The sequence below is a fragment of the Bombus vosnesenskii genome, unplaced genomic scaffold (assembly GCF_011952255.1).
Source record: "Bombus vosnesenskii isolate JDL3184/JDL3185 unplaced genomic scaffold, Bvos_JDL3184-5_v1.1 scf7180000013262, whole genome shotgun sequence".
Taxonomy (NCBI): Eukaryota; Metazoa; Arthropoda; class Insecta; order Hymenoptera; family Apidae; genus Bombus; species Bombus vosnesenskii.
In genome coordinates, this window is record NW_022882922.1 from 5,229,742 (window position 1) to 5,249,522 (window position 19,781).

Consider the following 19,781-nt stretch of genomic DNA (forward strand, 5'->3'; position numbering starts at 1 on the left):
AATTAAGAAAGGAAAGATATAAAACGCTTAAGAAGCTGTTATTTTGTTATTAAAGCAATATATAAACCATTTATCGTGTAAACCTATCTAAAAAAAAACAAACGAATAAATATATGCAGTAACAATTTTATTTCCTTAATTAGTAAACCAATTTTTAACAAACGTTGTTCAACGTTATGGCATTGTTATTATTCGTTGTATCAAAGAAGTATTTGAAATATACCCGCCAATATATATTTGACCAATGGTAAAATATTTCCCCACTTAACACTTATTTATATCGGAAAAGTTCGATAGAGTGCGCTACAGCAGAATTCTGGGCGGTTTTTGATGGACAGTTGGGTCCAGCCAGTCAGTGGTTACGGGCCGACATGTTGGAGGTATTTCAGTGATCGTGCGCGGTGGGTATAACGCGTGATTTTTCATGCGTTTTTTGTGCGTGTTCGATATATAAGAAGTGCTTTTTGGATTGCGACGCTACATGTGAAGTGTCGAGTGAGACCAAACCTGCTTGTGCCTGGTTTACCCAGCCCAGCAAACATGAGCTGGGGTACAGAACTCTGGGTAAGTCTACTTGAGACTGTTTCTTCCTCCACCTATCTATCTTTATCGTTTTTTCGTTCTTTTATGATATACTCATATACGACAACACCGAATAGTATACACGTTGAAGTGCATCGGATGCTGACCCGTTGTTTTCGCCAACGCGTAACAAGGATACCCCCCAAAACCAGTTCACGGTGGCAAACCACTCACGGGAGTTTTGCCTTTGCGGTTGCTAGCCGCGGGCGACGTTCTTCTCTCCTTTGGTATATCCCCTCCTTTCTCTGCGTACCCAACCCCGGGTCTACTCATCGCTGTGCTTCTTCGCTTCCTTTCTCATGAAATCTTCGATGACTACCGGTGCGGCGGTGTATGACAGTAACTTGTCATCTTACTACGATCTACGATACGAATTCCGTTACCCTAAAACAATACGTTTGGAGATTATTTTAAAGTATGTTAGCCTTCGTATAGTACTTTACTTCTTTTAGTATTATACGTTCATCATACATTATTTATTCCTGAAATAATATTCGTGATACGCTTTTGTAAAATATACAGTTTATTGAATTTTATATTGAATGTCTAGTTACAGCCCGAACTCTGAACTTTCAGCTACCTATAAACGTGGTATACTTTTATCTGTGTATGCGCGCGCGCGCGCGCTTGTGTGTGTGAACTTGTAGTGATTCTAGCAAGTACACCCGTTATTCACCGAAAATTAGTCATTTAAGTAGGATTTATAGAGCAACTAATAATTGCTTCAGGAGTTCATTTCGAAAATAGTCGTTCTTTATCAGTGTGATCTTACGTGCTTACTATTTTCTCCCGTACGTTTTCACAAAAGAATTCACGCGCATCTAAGCTTGTATGCATAGGACTGAGAATCATGCCACTCAGGTTCGTCATCTTCCTTACTTTCTGTTCTCTATAAATAATTCATTCACGCATTCCAAGCCGTCGTTTTTGTTCCCCGCGATCTCTCTTGCTCGTACAGGTTCGGTGATCGATGGATTTCTTGCTGCTCGGTCTTTGCCACTGAAAAAGATTAAAATACATATTTGATAAGTGTACAATTTATACACTGTGTTACCTCGTTACTCGCGTTAGTGTTATGTTGCAGTGGAGCTGCCAATATCAAACACATCTTTCGCATTACGAATATTCTTGAGTTATAAATCGATATTCAAGATTCACGGAAATGTCAATGTACATGCGCAAAGTAACGGTTATTTTGGATATACAATAGCGTGATCTAAGTGTGCAATACAGAAGACTATGAGTATTCAATGATAACCTTGCTTTCGAGGGTATAGTGTAAAGGCACGGTGTGCAATCTGTAAGATTATCGCAACTATTGTTTCGATGCGCGATATATCGAGATTAGGTTAATCTGCGAACGTTTCGATATGAAAGCAGCATAGATTGATTCTATATGTCATTATGTATTACGATTCATTGACGTTCTGCTCATATTCCCTCATGAATCATGATACAGGACGCGTTCGTGTTTAACCGCTAACGGCTGCTCGTGAGCATATGTACACGTACGACACGGGCGTGCCTCGCCATGCTCTTGACAGAGAAAGGGAGAATACAGAGAGAGCTTTGCTTTGAAAATTTCCAGCTGAAATATCATTTCTGTCTATACAAATGTCTGTTTCATCTTTTTCGACGAGTTACGAGATCTTCGTCATCTCATACGGTATATTACTAACCAATAATATCAGTGAATTGACAAGGTACAAATTGTAGGTTATGATAATACTGGTCTTGATAATATTAATAATACTAGTTCAATCGTGCAAGTGGTCTTTCGCAGTGAATGAAATCGAGTAATCGTGGAGGACATTCAAAATATCGATAAGTCGCACTCGGCCTGTAGATTTTTCAAATTTGGTTTACGCAGACAGGATACGCAACGTGATAGCTATGTTTCTTCTGTGTTGTTGATTTAACGATAAAACTTTATTGTTTGAGAAATTTGTCGATCGATGAAGTTTCTCTCGTTTATACCTGCTCTGTCAAATATTTGCTCCAGTTAAAGGCGAGTCCTTGCTTTTAAAATCGATTTGAAGATGACTAATTGAGGTAATTATTTTCCAAGTTGCATATGTATGCGTCTGTACAATGAGCGTAACATGATCGTTTCTTTGATCGTGTTCGCGTCAAAGTGCAGTAAATGCAAGTCCTTATCGGTCTTGTAGGGAAAAACAATTAACCGCGTAACGACGATTTATTGCAAGAGAAACATGACCGTAATGTTCGTATATCGTATTCGTACCGATGCATGAAACGATTTTCTAGACAATGAATTTTCAAGAAGTATTCTAGAGAACGAAATAACGCTCTTAATTTTGAACAAATTCTGATCTCTTAGATAATTTAGGTAGCGTAGTATAATTTTGCGTTAAATTACCTAGATATAATGAAATTCAGCGATCTCTAGTTACGTGGTGAATCTCATAATGTGATCTAGCACGTATGTGCTTGTTTTTATTGCTTTTACATATTTGTCAACAAATACTGCAATTCTGTGAGTTTTTATTTCGTGTCGATAAGCCGTTCGCTATACCGATCTTGTTTTTAATCACTTCAAGATCTCGTGATTTGAAAAATGGACTTGATCTTTCTCTCTCAATATCAAGTTAATTTTAAGGTATAAACGTTAAGTTACAAACGTTGAAACGACGTGTTCCACTTAGAAAAAGACGTTATTCTATGTTATTCTATGCGATTATTGTACAAAAATTTCTGAAAGAATATCAAAGTATTTTCGATACACCTTCGAGTTAATTTACGATAGTAGCATAGCAATGGAATTCACGAACAAATCAAGGAGAACAGGAGATCTGTCTCGAATTCTTCCTGATCACCTACGCGACTTCTTTGCATTGGGATCGTGGAAAATGGAAGTAAGACGATGTAGGCGGGAAAAACACGAAGGTTACGAGCACTCGAGTTACTTTCTCCAGCACGACGAAATCAGGAATCGTTTTCTTGTACGTGTACTACAGGGGGATACCGCTCCTCCGCACTCTGAATTACAATCTCGCGGCGGAATGACGTAAGAAAATTGCCGCTGAATTCTCATTTCACCTCGATTTTCTTCGTTAATTTCACGAGCTGTCCAAATTTTCTAGGAACAAGCGGCAGTTTTAGCTTTTTCGATCTCATTTTGTTCGGTTTCGTAGTGATATAAGAGTTTTCTTGTCGATCATCGAGTAATAAGTAACAAAAGAATGAAATCTCGCGCGATTCCACGAGCCATCGGTTTCGAAGAACGAAAGCGACTTTATCCGTGTTCTCGATTTACTTATGAGCACAACTGACTCTTTCCTCGAGCCTATCGTGGGTCTGTTTCACGAAGAAACGCGTCGTTGTTTCCTTCTCTCCGATTGTCATCCAATGACGTCGGTTTTGCAAGGTGTACCGCTCGATGAGCTGTTTCCGTTGAGTAATAGTCGAATAAAAGCAGCTCTTTTTTTTACTCGTTTCTGTAGAACCAACAATAAGAAATAAAACAGTCGTTGACGAAGTAGTAGAACGCTGAAGTTAGATGACTAAATTAATCGAAGGTCAGATAATATCATATTCTAGATCGACCAGCCAACGCCAGTTGTTTTATTTTTACATTTCCATTATTTTATTTGGTTACTTTGGATCTTCTAACTAGTGATATTCATTTCTGAAATTTTCTATTCGAAAGGCACATCTCACGACTTCGACGTTGTTCAAGTTCCCAGTTGGCAAGTTTCAGGTATCAACGAGTTTACCTCTCTCTCCATTTCTTCCGTTGGAAATCGTACAGGCAATTGGAAACGTAAATACCAGGCTCAACTTTGTATGCTAACCGATGATTTCATGGTACGACATTCTTCGCTCGTGTCTAGACAGAGAGTAAGGTCAGGTGTGTTTCTCTGTTCGGAGTTGGAGTATCTAAAAAGGTACCAACTATCTCGGAGAGGATAGGCAGACGCTGAAGGGTGGTTACGTGTCTCGAGAATCGATATCGACCAGCGAAAAAGAACGGTCTTGCTGGGAAGGCGTTTTCAAAGGAGAACCCTGTAGGCAACGAAGGCGAAATTTTCGAGCGTTCAAGTGGTGCAAAAACTTCACAGACAATTTGTCAGCCAGCCGGCTAATTGAGCGTAAACCACTTAACAACGTGGAACGAAAAACTTGACCGATTAAATTTTACAGGTATTCTTCGTCGAATCTGTTGAAAATCGACGATCATTTTAATCTCGAGTTAAATTTTCGTGTCAAAATTGGCGCTTAAACCACTTCTTAGAAAACATATTTCTCGGATCTCGGAGATATTTGAGTTATTACGTGTGCTAGAATAACAAATCCAATTGTCATGATGCAGACTTTTCGTTTGTTTTGCGATTACCAGAAATATACAGATGTTTGTCGTGTAAAGTTCGTACTGGCTTTCATTGAAACAGAGTTACGCTCGTCGCATTACTTTTGTTATAATTATATATGATATATACACATTAGAAATTGCCAGTTCTAGTGCTAACTATTCAGAAGATACACGCTTTCCCACCCAATCGAATCTATTTTTCTAAAAGAAGAAAGATTCGTCGCAAGGACTTGCCCTCACGTACAAGCTAGTCGTTGAAAGTTCTCAATGGATCATTCGTAAATACGAACGAGATACACACAGTGTAAAGTAAGATTTATCGAAACGAATAAATCGATTGAAATCGTCTGGTACGAAATTATAGGACGAAATAACACGACGGTGTATAATCGCTTCTCCATAGTGTAATTGATAAACGAAATCATCTTTTCTTGGTACGTAACTTGCTGTTTCACTGGATATCGTTCTTATCTGGCTTGCCCTTATCGTTTACCTGTCGCGTTGTTCTTTTCCTACGAACTACGCTCCGTTATCTCTTCCCAACAGCGAGATTCCCGACATTTTTGTTACAATCTTTTTCTCTCAGCGCGTTCCAATGAACCTCGAGCTCCCTCTAACCGAGGAATCGAGACGATTATAAGTTCACCACGACTCGGTTTGCTCGTTTAAGAGGAGCATTCTCGAGAATAGAAACAGGGGCAACGATTTACACGCGGTATGATTGTTCTTCTTCGCGGTACTTATCGATGTGTATCTACAGGGAGCGTCATAGATATGCGTCGTTGAATTGTACTAGTGTTATCGAGATGCATAACAGCAGAGAATAATACGTGTATATGGAAGTTGAACGTCGTTAGGAGAGCCGAAACGATAACGTCGGCTACGATGTGTTTTCTTATATTTAACGTTCGATATATGCTTAATAACATGTTGATAAAAGTGTCGTAAGAGTAAACGAAGTAAAGTTCCATTAGTATATCGAGATTTTCAGATAACAGCCTAATTTATCGCAACGATCGTTTTGTGAGTCACTAAAACGGAATTTCATCGTAAAATGTTTCAAAATTATTTGTATTGTCAGTTATTATCGCGAATTTGTCGAGCGTTTTGATTCAGATAATTAAAATCTTGGTAGAAATACCTGGAGAACGTTTGGAAAATTATTGGCGGCGAGCAGATAAGGAGAGTCGTTCGTTAAAGTGCAAAGTCACTCGGCGAGACTGCATGGTTGCTTTATGGTGTACAATGGAATCCATGAATTCGAAATTTCAAGCGGCGTCTGAGACTTGCGGTTCCCACGTCCCATGGACACAACCGGTAGCTAGCCTCGAGCATGGACGAAGGAAGATGTTTGCATGATTACACGCTTTGTGTCTCGCCCCGTGTTCAGGAATTCTCATAATACTCGGGACTCGAGAAATCGTTCTCTGTGAGTATTTTTCTGACCGCGATTATGCGCTCTTTACTTTAATTACATTCTATTATGCTGATAGAACTTATTAACTCAATTATCCAATAGACGCGCGTCTCAGGTGAAAGTTCGAATCGTTTGCAAGAACCTTCTTCCACGCATGAGCATAATACTTTGTTCTTAACTTTTCTCCGTGCCATAATTAGGGATGCCCTTCAGTTGCTTCGTTCTTCTCTACTTTCTAACTCGTTTATATTCTTTAAACATTTTGCCACTGTTTTATTACATTCTCGCGTCCCTTCTTTCCACTCGCTACAGCCATTGGGTTCTTCGCCTCTGTCATATTTCCACTTGCTTCGCGGATATGTATATTCCAAGTATTCGAAGAATTCTTGAAATACCACCGCTCGGGATGTTTCCTTTTTCTCTGGTAACAGAAGCGTTCGCTGTGACATCTCCTCTAATGCGGTCTCTCTATCAATTTAATTACGTTACGATTGTAAATTCCATCGAGGAAGTATTCGAATTTCGCCGTTTACTTTCACTCGTCGAATCTTACGATCCGATTACAATTTGTAAGAAATTCCTGCTCGTTCTAAAGATCCTAAATATACTAAGACTCGTTCGTTTTTTACGAAAGAAGACCTCTTGTTCGTTCCGGTGCATGGCGTTCCTTGCGATCGCGCATCGCTCGTTATCCGATTCACCGGTTCTCTTCCATAGAATTTCGAATTAATATCGCGAGGAGGTTCAGGTTCGGCAGAGCCAGGCTCGAACGGGTCTCGCGAAGCTCACGAGAGGACCTGGTCGACGCAAAGGTGGGGAACGGTTCGCGGTGGCGAAGAAAAATCACCGGGATTCTGGCGGGACTGCTCGCTCTCAGGGAGGCGCTCCTTCTTCTTTCCTTAAGCAGCGTGTCCCTTTTGCAGCCGGTTTTCGCCGTGACGCTGCTATATGCCGAGAGTGCATTTCTTCTTTGCGGCAGAACACGCGTGCCGAGGTCGCTCAGCGAGACGCCGACCGGGGAACTTGCACTTGAATTTTTTCATTCTCGCCCCGAAAGTTCATCGTTTCTACCTCTGTGAATACTTTCTTTTCTATTCTCCTTCTTTATCTTTTCTTTCCTATTTTCTATCCATCTTCTTGTGGATCTTCTTGCGTTTTTCCAACATCGACCTTTTCTCCATTAAATGGACAACCAGTCGTACGAATTAATTAACTCCTTGCCAATCATTTAATAATTAATTTCAATTATTAAACACAGATTGTTTATTTAACAGACCGTTGCTGCAACGAGTAGCCAGTGTTTACTGAAATTGCTATTCAAGGAACAGCGCAAGGGGTTGATCACGATGCGATGAAATTAAAGTGAAAAATTCAATCGTTGCGAGAAAATAAAACGAAAGGCGATAATTAAAGAACGAAGACGTAAGAAAGGAAAAAAGAAAGTCGATCGCCTGTTCGGTCGATTCCTCGCCAAATATCTCTTGGCCGAGCCACGTATTTTTGCCCGCATGTATGAATGTTTCTTCGAGAGCCGGCACGTATATTCTGCGTGTGCGTGGACCGTGAGGCAAAGAAAGTGCTCACGAACTTGCCCCACCCACGCATTGCGCCAAATCTCTATAAATATACCGTAGAGGCGAGAGAGCACGTTTACGCGCACACGAATCGTGCAACATAGAATAGGAGAGAGAGAAACTTTAAGTTGTTCGTGGGTGTGAGCTTCTAAAAACGATACTTGTTTCGTTTTTACGGTGTTTTCACGCTGACGAATTAAACGTCCATTCGATAGACTCTCGTATGGTGCGGCTACCTTATACGATTCGCCGAGCGGAGGCGAGTATGTCTCTTTATCTACTACTTTGTCGAAAGACAAATTTTTACGCGTCATCTTTTTCAGACGTTAGCCCGAATTAATGGCGTTTCTTGAAGGTTCGTGTCGTTGTAACATACTTTGTCTTGTTTAATATGTATTTAACGAACAGACGACAATCTAATTGCCCGCCTAATCTATTTTGTGGCAGCAAGGGTTAGAAAGGTCTTCGTGGAGCAATCTGTCGGAGGAATTGTCATAATTCCTAGACTTTTTTTTCGATCTTTCGAAATCGCTTCCTGTTATTCGATCATTGACCCTTTTCTTTCTATCGGGCAATTGCCTGGATTTTGTTCCTCGCGGTAGTCGGTGTATCGGAAGTGAAACGCGGCGAGTCTGCTTCGTTACAGGTCCGCGCTCCACTTTGAGAATCGATAAGCTCTACTGGTCTCTAAATGAAATTCTACGACGAAGAAGGGCAAGGTTTTTCACATTAGCCAGTCGGAAGTGGACCGGAATTGTCGTTCTCTAGGTATATTCGAGACGCAGCGTATCGTAGAGAGAATCTCTCTATATACACGTTAAAGCTGACGTCGTACGGTCTCCTCCTCCATGGGTCGATCGATAAACGCAAAACCGAGTTGCGCCTTTTTGCGCCGCTGAGAAACAGACGGACTATTGTACTTTCGAGTACAATTCGTACCAATTCCGATTTCGCACAAATGACGCTTCGTGATTCGCTAGATTTATGTTTGAGAAGCTTGGTAGAAAAGTGGTACAGGTGTGTTCTTTATACGAATGTGCACTGTATAGATGAACTGCAAACTACACGTAAGATCCGCATCCATTTAGAGGATCTTGTTATAAAATTTCGAGATTTTATGAGTTCTCGTAATAATACATTTTAATGCGCGATCACTGTGATGTATATACTGCGCGTGTCCTAGAACGGATAGTGGTAGAGTTATATTAGTAAAGGTTTCCAAGATTCGCAAGCGTCTCTTTATCGATCTAATCTATTGTCCGAAAGAAATACGTAAAAGAATCACAGCTATTTCTCCGCACAGAAGCTCGTAATTGGGATATCGATTTTTAATTGCAAGTACGACGCGATTCTTATCGTGCAGCTGCGATTTATTAATTGTTCGTTCCCCGAGGCGTATGCATTTTCTCGAAACAGCGTCGCAACGACGTAGCGTAGATTCTTAGGATTTTCAGACACGTAAGAATATACATTGTTACCCGTCAGAGTTTCGTAACGGACTAATCGGAATACTTAGCTCGTCAATTGAGAAACCGGCATTCGTCGGATAACAACGAACTTGGTAGGAAGATCATATGCGATAATCCTAATTAGAATTATAAGGTAACACGCGAAAACTACAAGCCTCGTAGCCTTCGAATATGTTCACCTTCGGCTATGAAATTGCGGTATTCGAAGACATTGAACAGATGTATAGGTTCAACCTTCGCTTCGAGCTTCGATCGAGTTCGAAGACACGCAAGACACGATTCGTTCGATCTTCGCGAGGCGTGAACTTTAACATTTAACGTTTCAAGGATCTGAAACGACATAGGCGGCGCAGATTCACGAAAATCGATGGTGAAGTGTGCCGAGATCGGATGTCACCTGGCATACTGTAGTCGTTCATGGTTGTGACCCGTTACACGGCTAGGATTTGACCGTTCGATTCCTTTCTCGTACGCCACGCAGTTTCGTAGCCCGTGTTTTGCCTCGTTATGCATGCACGTAACGCATTCTTGCGCAAGCAGAAGCAAACGTCCGATTTTCGATCGTAGCAGTGTCGTATAACGAGTGAGAATGTATATGCGTTTTGTATGCTCGATTCTTGTCGTCGGCTTGCCAAATCTTCGTTAGGGCATCCCCAATATGCACAGCGCGAGTAGCATCGGTCAGGCTCGTGGAAAATTAGCTTCTAACTTTAGTGCACAATTATATCGTGCTGTGTCTTGTATACGGCGTGTAACGTGTTGGCTGGCAAATATGATGGAGCCAGCTACGATCGTCGAGAAGCCGGTTAGTTATTAAGTTCTTGCTTAATACCGTACGTGCGGTGAATTTGTCGCTTTTTTCTCGTCGATCGTGGTATAGCATAGCTTGAAAGTGGGGTAGGCTACAAGGTAAAACTGGAATGATAAATCTACGACGAAGTAAATCTTTAGCAGAACGAAAGTGTGTGGCGAGTTGATATTTATTTGAACGACGAGAGTGAATTAAAGTTATGAGAGAAATCAAAGACGCATATTCTGTTACATATGCAACTTTATGAAAAAGAGAGTAGACTGCCCAAATGATAAAAAAGCCCACGCTTACTAGGCTTCTATCTAGTTCTAATTGGATTCTGTTGCTTCAACGGTGTTCCATTTGCTTCCGCTTCTTTGGTATATGACAAAATGTGCCTTGATACGCGTAATTTTGTGAATCCTACGATTGCGGGGATAGTTGGAGATACGTTTCTTTTTTATCTTTGTACTATTGATCGCGAAAGTCAAATTGCAGATAGAGTGAGTAATAATTACTCGATGTTTAATAACAGAGTTATATATTTTAAATAATGAATAACATGTGGCTGTATAGAAAGTGTTGAATTCTTTGTTTTGTTTGTTATATCATGGGCTAGAGTCGATAAAAATCAGAATTTAGAAAATGAGCCTGTACAAATGGAACTTAATCTTGTGAAAATGTCGAAATTTATAGGAAACGAAAAATTATCGTCCAGTACCGATAAATTGTTCACTTAATAGATTTTTCAACCTAAATGCTTAATAATGTTAAAAAAATACGTGGATCTAAGGACACACATTTTTACTCAAATTTTATTTTTAAATATATCACAAGCAACTAATGTTTTCTTTGTCTGTGTATTGGACGCGTGAGCAGCCCTCACGTTCGTCGTTTTTGGAACATTGAAAATCTCTACGCCCTGTACCCGAGTCATCTTATTTTCGAGGAATAGCTTTAAAGTCGCATCCGTATTCCCTCTATCCAATTTCCTCTCTTCTGCTTTGGAATTTCAGACATTTTTCTGCGAGGAAAGGTAGAAGAAGGTTCAAACGAAAATTTTCTCATTTACTATCACTTGCCAACAGATTGAACTTGCAGATAAAAAGGGTTTGGTTTGTACTGGTCGATGGCTGATCGGTTGGTACCGGTTGGTAATGATTGGATGGTCGGCTGTGAACGACAAACGCGTGGAAACGTTTCAGACTATGGCATATATAATATACGAAGAAAATTGTAACACTGGCGCTGGTAATTACACTTAATAGGCTAGATATGGTATACATAGTAGAAAAAGAACATTGAATTACCCGAGAAATAAAATATCAATTAATTTTTAACACTTGGAATATGAAATATGGAAAACGTTGTGTATGCAAATAAAAGTATGCCGGCTGGTACTGCACGATTCTCCCCTACTACTATTTTTATTTTTTCTCAAATTCTTAGGGCTACCTTTGTTCAGAGATACTCCTGATGCTCTTCGGAGTCTCCGGTGGTCTTCGCTTCAGTGGTGGTGAAGCAGTTACAAATCATATCGGCTATCTGAAGACTCACAGGTGCTCGAGTCTCCTATGTGGTATAATATCATGTTGCTGCATTCAGTCCCTGGGACAGAACAAAACGGATAACATCGGATGAATCAGTGTTGTGCACGAATTGCATTGACTCGAGATAACAAGACCACGACCCCGTTGCCGGCGATGAAGCCGTGTTCAAGAGGAGAGAAGAGTTTCCAAGGGTCCTTGTTAAGACTTTCGAGAACATGGATTTCGTCCTCTCGAACAGGAAAATACTTAACGAGCAGTATGCCGCAAACATTTCGTTTACGCTCCATTCGACGAGAGCAAACGCTCTGTACTTCTTTAATTTTATTTAAATATCGTCGGGAGACCTCCGAGTTCTATAAGTATCAAAGCTGCCAGTAATTATGTACTTTGACGATTCTCGATGGATTTGTATTTAAATTTCGGTGGAGCATAATTATTTCACCCTCGTTGTCGATTCTCCCTTTTCCGTTTCTACCAAAAGCTGCAAAGGCCGCAGAAGCTTGATTATCTACGAGTATTAATACGCTTTTGATCAGACATGCTATCGCCGAGTACAAAATCCTGAAAATGCATTACTCATGCGATCAAAGTATAAATACTCGTTATCGAGAGAATACGTGCATAAATACGATACCAGAGCATCGGTTCTCTTATTTTCGTTCTTCTTATCTCTGATCTGTGCCTTTTCTAAATGCACAGCGGGATGTTCACGATTCATCGAAAGATCGCGCGTCAACTCGAAACGTATGGACGTGAAAAGCGTGCTCGTTTTTCCATTAAAATGGCCATGGCGATACGAGAACGTGTCCACTCCACGACAATACCGGTCATAGTTGAATAGAGAGGAAGAGAGAAAGAGAGAGAGAGAGAGAGAGAGAGAGAGAGGTAAACAAAGTAGAGAGTGGAAAAAAACAATGAGCCTGAATGACAGAGTGCGCGAGCGACTGCTCGTATTATCTGGAGAGGGAGAAAAAACAGTGCGAAGGTCTGCCGAGTCATTGACCGCGTCCAACGATAGTAACGAAATGTTCCGGTGATTCCGTGCTAATTAATTCGCGTTGCATAGTTACGATTGTACACGCTTCAAGTAGCCGCTGGCACTCGAGCTTGTGTCTAGCTTGAAAAGGCGTAGACGAGACACGTGGAACGTGTCGTCGCGTCGCGGCGTCGGTAGCATTGTCGCCGAAGGAAGAGAACTCTTAACCTGCTGCGGGGTTGGGTATGACCCCTTGGCTCGTCCACGCAGCCAGCCTTTTTCTTCAAAGAACAATTGAGCGCGCTTCTCTTCCGCTTCTTCGAATCCCTTTCCGTTTCAAGCGTTTTCCATCGCGAACTTTGTAACCCACGGGAACGACTATTGTCTTCGATCAGGGACCTTGTGAAATAGAATTACATATTCTATTTTCCGACCAGCGCGGTGCGGAAACGAGAAAGATAGTCAGTAGGCGACTAGTTCCAATCTAGATGACTGGCCTGGCTCGCGTGAGATATCAAAAACTGTAATGTATTATCGTTTTCATGGAATTGATCGAACGGTACTTGAAATCGCTTGCTCATTGAATTCGACCAGATTAACTTTATTTCCGAGGGTGTAAAGTACAAGTCCGATCTTTTATTTTTCTAGTCTGTCGATGTGAATTTTTAGTAGATCCGAAAAGTACTGTACTATAAGATTCTTCATTGGATCGAATAGTTGAAGCTTGCTTGATATAAACATTTATAAATATAAACATTTCTCTGGAAGAAATTCAAACACGAAGGTTAGTCCGACACGCGACCTCGTTTATTTACGATATAACATCTTTTTTGCAGTAATTATAAACAAAGTTTATATAAAATACAAAACAACGAACATTTTCGAAGCTTCTTCGCCTTGAAAGACGGAAATACGCTCGATACTCCCAATGAAACGTTTCTGTTTTTGCGTAACGAAATGCAAGACGACTGCCAGATAGTATTAGTTGCAACGATCAATAAGCTCTGACGTCCCACGGTTACTTCTCTGTGAAGTGTTTACGCCGTTCGTGGTTACCGACTACGTCGAATGCCTATAAATAAACTACTTGGCACACCGGTCATTATACGGATTGCCGATAACTCTGTCTAAGACTGGCGAATAATCAGGAAATCGCGATACGCCTTAGGAATAATTTCAGGTACAGATAAACGGTGGCCTATTGGCACGATGTATCGCTCGACCCATTTTCCCCCGAGGATTAACGCGACGAACTGAACGCTCACGGGCTTCGTTTCGCTCTCAACAATGCAGATATTTCGTAGTTGGCGATCGCACGAGGTTTACCTTAATCGTCGAAGAAGATGAATGAACTTGATCGTCGTGGGACTCAAGGTCTTTGACCTTAACCGCAGCAAGAAAAATATTAGCAAACTATAATCCGTCGGATAATTACGTCTGTCCTTTGGTATAACGGAGATCACGATAGGCCAGTTAGCACGACAATGGTCGTTGACAGGCTGAAATGTATATCATGCATATGAAACGCATCGTGGCCTGCGCAGAATCTCTGCAAGGAAAGTTGTTGCCCCGCTCGAGATACAGGTTTTCTATTATTCAATCGATCTTTATGCATTTCTGCGTTTAGTTAATGGCACGTACCGGTTACGAAGGAGAAATGAGAAGTCGAATCTGTCGATTTGTTGAGCTACAAAAAAAGAATTCGTGGAAGCTAATCCTGTGGCCGGTACCCGATCGGGAAAAATGAGCTTTAGTCTTCTTTTACGTTATACGTATACTGGTTACTGCTACACGTAACGCAAAGGGATAATAGAAGTATTTCGTTGAATATCAAGAAAAGAGAAAGTTTATCTAAACGCACAGTACTCTCGTGAAATCACCGAATCGATGGTATAATTGGACGTCTTGCGAGACATTGTACCCATCTTTGATCCACGATTCGATTTATAGATAAGATATTCTGAAATAACTATGATGTTTGTGCCATGCGTGGGCGTTCCTCGCTCTTGGAATTAAGATAGGATCGATAAGATGGCGTAAAGTAAAAGCTCGGACAAAGCGTCGTATTGTTTTGATAACGGTTTGATCTTCTGTCGCTTCGTAAACCATCTCCGCCTGTGGACGAGCGATAAAAGGCGTCAGTCGGACCACGCGACTTTCTCGTTGACCGACGATGAGTCGCGATTGAAGCTCTTTGTTCCGTAATCCGCATCATTCGTCTCTCAGCAGAGGACGAGTTTACCCATTACACCGTCAGCGTACGATCCGCGATAGTACGACCTAGGGTAACATTCCTGAGAATTTGCGAGTGTGCGAGTATTCTCGATCGTCTATCGCGCCGGATCCGTTTCTCGCGTACTACGATACGATTTCGAGCAAAACTGGCGCGAGGCTTTATTCGATAAATAACGTCAGTCGTTGGAGGTTTTTTTTATCGCCATTCGAGAGATACGATCGACTTAGGCGAGCACAAGTTGCATAACGGTGTCTTACGGATACCGATAAGGCTGAAATAAACGCGACGTTGTAAGAGCCGGCCAATTGACACGAGGCTTAATTAGAAAATCGTGCGAGCGCGATTTATCTTTGGCGACCGGGACGATTCGTCTTCGATCAAGCGAGCACTTGTACGGACGTGAAACGATTTATGGCGTCTATTAAAAGCTCGAGAGCAGGGATCTGTCAGTGGTGGAAAAAACGTGTGAAAAGTCCGTGGCTAGAAGTCAGCCTTGGAAAATCGAGTATGGAAGTTATGCGCGCGTCATTCGAGCGGAGCAGCGAGCGATCGCTAGGCTGGCGCGGAGGAACGACGACGTCGTACGTCCTCGGAAGGTCACGCAAGAGAGAAAGGCCGGGTGGGAAGGAAAGTCGTTTGAATTTCGGCGTTTGAGCGACGAGTGCACTCGCTCTCGTTCCCCGTACGGCATTTCAAAGGAGAGATTCAAGGGTACCTAATTCTGGAGTATTTTTTCGCGTCGTCGAGAAGGCCCTGTCCCGTTTCGCGAAAGCGAACGATCTCCTAGGGTGGGGAACTGTAGCGTTCCGAACTGGTACTCTTTGGAACACTGTGAAAACTGAATGTGAATTTGAAGTCTACTTGGTTGCAAACGGCCGAGAACCACACTCCTCTGTGTGCCAGAGTCAAGCATGCTATTTTCGCGAGACATCCGAACGCACAGCGTAGCGTTCATCTCTGTGCAGATTATTCACGCTGGATTGCATTAAAGACAACGGCGCATTCTCGGCGTTTCTATCATGCAACAGCCTCGTATCGTGTATCCGTCAACGGCTCTTGCGACTACCTTAGCAATTAGTCTTTTCTATGCTTCTCTTTTCTTTTCTTCTTCTTTTTTTCTTTATTCTCGTTACGCGTGTGTACGTATGCTTGCGCGCACAGGCGCATCTAACTAAGTATGCACCACCTTGAACATGTTGCATGCACCCGTATGCACCGCACGAGCCAACGACACTAGACGCGTACGTACGCTCGCTGTTGGTTCAACGTTCCGTCTGCTTATTAAATGCAGCCACCGTGCTCTCGTGTTTCACTGGTTACTCGTTAGTACACACGAACGACGTGTTACGAACATAGACGAAAGTGTGGAGTATCGTATCTACCTTTACCGAAGAACAAGAGTACGTTAGCGGGCTATTCGCATCTGTTCGTCTTCGCCGACCACGTTGTATTGTTTTCCTTTGGTTCGTTTTCTCCTGTTTGTCCGTCAGTGTGACTGCACATTTCTGGCTGAGCGGTTCAAGCACGAAACCGATTCTATTTGCTATCGCGTTTTATCGTCGCTAGTGGTAGATAAATAGTAGGTTGTGTGATTCAAAACTAAGATTTCTATTTGCAAAGTTGGCAAGACCAGTATGTTTTTTTCGAACTGTCAGACATCGTGAGACAGGGTGTAGCGAAACATTTTGTCTCGCCTCGGAGCCACGCCCTATTTATATAATCCTCGATTGCTCTTCGTCAATATTTGACCGACGTCCCACGGCGTATAGTACTCGAAAACTCCATCTAAACTTTAAATCATCGTACTCGATCGTCTCGTTCGTCAATGATCTCTCGTCGTATCGACGATCCTGTTCGTTTCCTCCTGTCTTCAAACGTATATATACCTAGTGGAGTAGTATCGTGCGCGTACTCGTGTTTGTCGCGCGACAAATTTCTCTGTCTGTTCCTCGCTGTCTGTCTGCTTGTCACCCCTATCCTTCTTCCATCGCCCTCGTTTCCCTGGCCCTCTCTGTTGCTCTTTGAAGTTGCGTGAGTATACACAGAGAAATGCAGGATCAATAGGGTGGTGGAGGGTACGAAAGCACCCCAGCACGATTTCATGACTCATAATACACACTTGTTCGAGTCGTGCAGCGTTTCGTTCTCGCTTTATCTTACACGTGTCTCTGGTTTCCAAACAATTTTTATAACACGAAATACTTTGCAATTTTTGTTCCATTATTCTTTGAATTACGATAACGCGTGTCCGAGCTGGAATATTGATTTTCCACAATGTTCGTCTTCCCCACTTTTCCCACTGTCTCACGGCGAACAACGCTTTTTTCAGCTCGCTCTCGCCGAATTAATTAACACCGACCTGCTCTTGGAAACTTTTTCAACCGGTCTTTCGGCGAGCCGCGTATTTTCGGTGCCCTCGACGCGATCGCGTTCCCATTTCACCGCGACGAAAAGAAATTTTAGTTAATCAAAGACTGCCCACTGGGCTTATGCGACTCTCCGAGCTACTCTCTGACTTGCACGTTTCACGGTTTGTCTTTGTACGCCGTAATTTTCTGGAAAGTTTTAGAAACTACCTTTTTAACGTCTTTTATTTCTTACTCCGTTCAATTAAAGTCTTTGAAGTTGCATGATAAACCGGTTCTAACGAGCAAGAATATTTGTATAGAATATAGTAGACAAGAATCGGAATTATGCCTTGCTCTCGTGGTAGGGAAGAAACGTGATTGCCTGCCAGAAATCTTTCTTAACGACTTCCAAGTCGGAAAGAATTGCTGAAAAGGAAAGAAAGGAAGGAACGCGTCTGTAGATGCCGTGGTCGAAGGCAGTCGAAGGTGTCCCGAATATCGGGGACCAGTTCGACAAGCCGAAACTCGAAGCCTGAAGATATCGTAAAAGCGAGAAAATAGTGTCAGGTATGGCGGTGGTTGGACAAAGGCAACTGCCATGCACGTGCATAACGGAAATAACCGACCTGGATAGTCTACGTTTGGCAAGGTTAGGTCGACGTTGCAAGTGCTTGTCTGTGAAAAAGATCGGACCTAAGGGGTGAGTCATAGAGCGGCCGGACATGGCGGTGCACGTTTTTCATCTATCGACCTGCGGTACAGAAAACGCAGGATTGGTCGTGGGGAAACTCGGCTCAGGCCGCTTCGCCGGTGTACAACCGTGCGTATACATCGTGGGGAGGCTTTGCTCGCTGAAAATCGATTCCAGATAATGGGCTATAATTTCATTCGCGTCCTACCGAATGAAAATCGAACAACTCGAACCGTATTGATGAAACTCTTCGATCAATCGAAGTGGTTGTACGCTGTTCCAGCGATTTTACAGAGTGTTTGCTTTCCTGCGTCCTGCGAGCTGAGAATAATTTTATGTGAAATGGTAGTTATATAGAAAGTTGATTTTATTTTCAAGTCACGCGTAATTAGTCGACTAATTTCAAACATGTTGAGTTATCTAAAGCTAAATAGATCCGGAGCGATAGATGTATAAATTCTTCTACGATCTCGTATATATTTAATATGGATACTCGGTCGCTCTTTGTATCTCTCGATCGAAGCAATATCCTGTTCTGAACGTAAGGTATTCCGCTTGAACCGATTTACGTAATATTCGTGTTTTTCCCCCAATAAACGACGAGGCTCAGTTCGATAATTATAATTAGACCGCCGATATCGGAGGCGGTGCGGCGTGAAAATAAAATCAGTTGCTGGTCAAGATAGAGCGAAGTGGCGCGAATCGGCGAGGAAAAGGATAAAATGATAGGTTTTTCTGTTCCTGTACGTTCGAAAGTCCGAGTTCGACTATCACCTGCGTTACTAGTTCTCCGTTATTTAGTTGCAAATTGCCCCGGTTACAACGTCGATCGCGTACAGTTATCACAATGAGAAAGTCGCGAACGATTCGGGAAAATTATGTTTTACCTGGCGTAATAGCTGGTAAATTATTGGCGAATCTCTACGATCGAGTCTACGACATATGACTTATTGTTAGGTATCTGATTCGAGCGTGTTCGGTACCAGATATAGTATCGTATCACCGCTCGTCTGTATCGCTACTCGGTACACGTATCATGTTATACCTGCTACGATTAGCTTGGTCTCCTGGATATTCCAGTTTACGACGACAAAACGAGTCTCGAATCGATATCGCAAAGACTTTGTCTCTTCCTCCGCCACTTTGTAACTTTAGATTGTATATGTACTTTGGTTAACATCTTAGGTGTTACGGGCGGGCTGAAACGATGATTGGCACGATGGAATAAACATCTACGTAGAGTAGCATTTTAGAATATAAACTAATCCCGTTCGAATCTAGTCCGTGCTATATATCGAAAAGCGACGCGACTTCAACCATAACCACGTCGTGAGAGTAAGAATGTTCATATTAGATTCAATAGAATACACGTGCAGGTTCGACCACACTCCGTTCGAAGAATGTTTGCTGTGCGCGTGAAATCACGAAGCATGTACGGTACGACTGAGAGTCCAATGTGAATTGTTAAAGAGTTCAAGGTTTAAAAGAATCGAGTCGTGTTGATCGTAGAGTTCTGCGTTATTTCGTTACTTCATTACTGCGTTATTTCTGTTATGCCGTTAAATATAATTTCTGTTATACATCGAACGATTAAAAACGTGCTCACGACCCAATCTTCTTACGTTGTATTCTATTACATATCGTGACACGTTTAACATCGATTAATTGCGTAAAACGTATGATTTGATGACTCGCGTTTTTCCTCTGCCTGTATTTTCCATATCTTGTCACCATCAACACGATGTCAGATAATTACTTTAATCAACTTTAATGCATGTACACCAGCTAGATACATCCTGGACGTGTGACATCGAT

General features: G+C 42.1%; 2 protein-coding genes and 1 long non-coding RNA gene across 11 annotated transcripts in view; 2 read left to right on the plus strand and 1 right to left on the minus strand.

Moving 5' to 3' along the window:
- The first annotated feature begins 313 nt into the window (after window positions 1-313).
- Window positions 314-19,781, plus strand: part of LOC117243248 (formin-binding protein 1-like) — a 31,764-nt gene continuing 12,296 nt past the window's right edge. For all 5 annotated transcript variants that reach the window (XM_033510556.1, XM_033510566.1, XM_033510576.1 and 2 more), the window contains exon 1: window positions 314-564. In XM_033510556.1, coding sequence (XP_033366447.1) covers window positions 541-564 — 24 coding nt within the window. In that variant the 5' untranslated portion in view covers window positions 314-540. The remainder of the gene's footprint in view (window positions 565-19,781) is intronic.
- Window positions 475-2,998, minus strand: LOC117243311. Of its 2 annotated transcripts, none has more exons than XR_004495439.1 (2): window positions 1,355-2,998; window positions 475-966 (listed from the first exon to the last, which is right to left on the minus strand). It is a non-coding gene; the product is annotated as an uncharacterized LOC117243311 (long non-coding RNA). The 2 variants fall into 2 exon arrangements; XR_004495442.1 differs by having other exon boundaries at window positions 1,363-2,996.
- On the plus strand, window positions 9,507-12,161 carry LOC117243286. 4 transcript variants are annotated; one of them, XR_004495433.1, is made up of 3 exons: window positions 9,507-10,668; window positions 11,182-11,416; window positions 11,615-12,161. XR_004495433.1 is itself a non-coding variant. In XM_033510654.1 (3 exons), exons 1-3 carry the CDS (start codon window positions 10,558-10,560, stop codon window positions 11,683-11,685), a joined length of 345 nt encoding a protein of 114 aa, XP_033366545.1. In that variant the 5' UTR covers window positions 9,507-10,557; the 3' UTR covers window positions 11,686-12,161. The 4 variants fall into 4 exon arrangements, 2 of the variants coding, with proteins under 2 accessions (XP_033366545.1, XP_033366539.1); XM_033510654.1 differs by having other exon boundaries at window positions 11,254-11,416; XM_033510648.1 differs by having other exon boundaries at window positions 9,507-10,180; window positions 11,254-11,416.

Coding starts and splice junctions, on each gene's coding strand:
- LOC117243286 (XM_033510648.1), top strand. CDS start 10,034: ATGCACAGCGCGAGTAGCATCGGTCAGGCTCGTGGAAAATTAGCTTCT. Junction 10,181..11,253: donor CTACGATCGTCGAGAAGCCG/GTTAGTTATTAA, acceptor ACTTGCCAACAG/ATTGAACTTGCAGATAAAAA. Junction 11,417..11,614: donor AAATTGTAACACTGGCGCTG/GTAATTACACTT, acceptor TCAAATTCTTAG/GGCTACCTTTGTTCAGAGAT.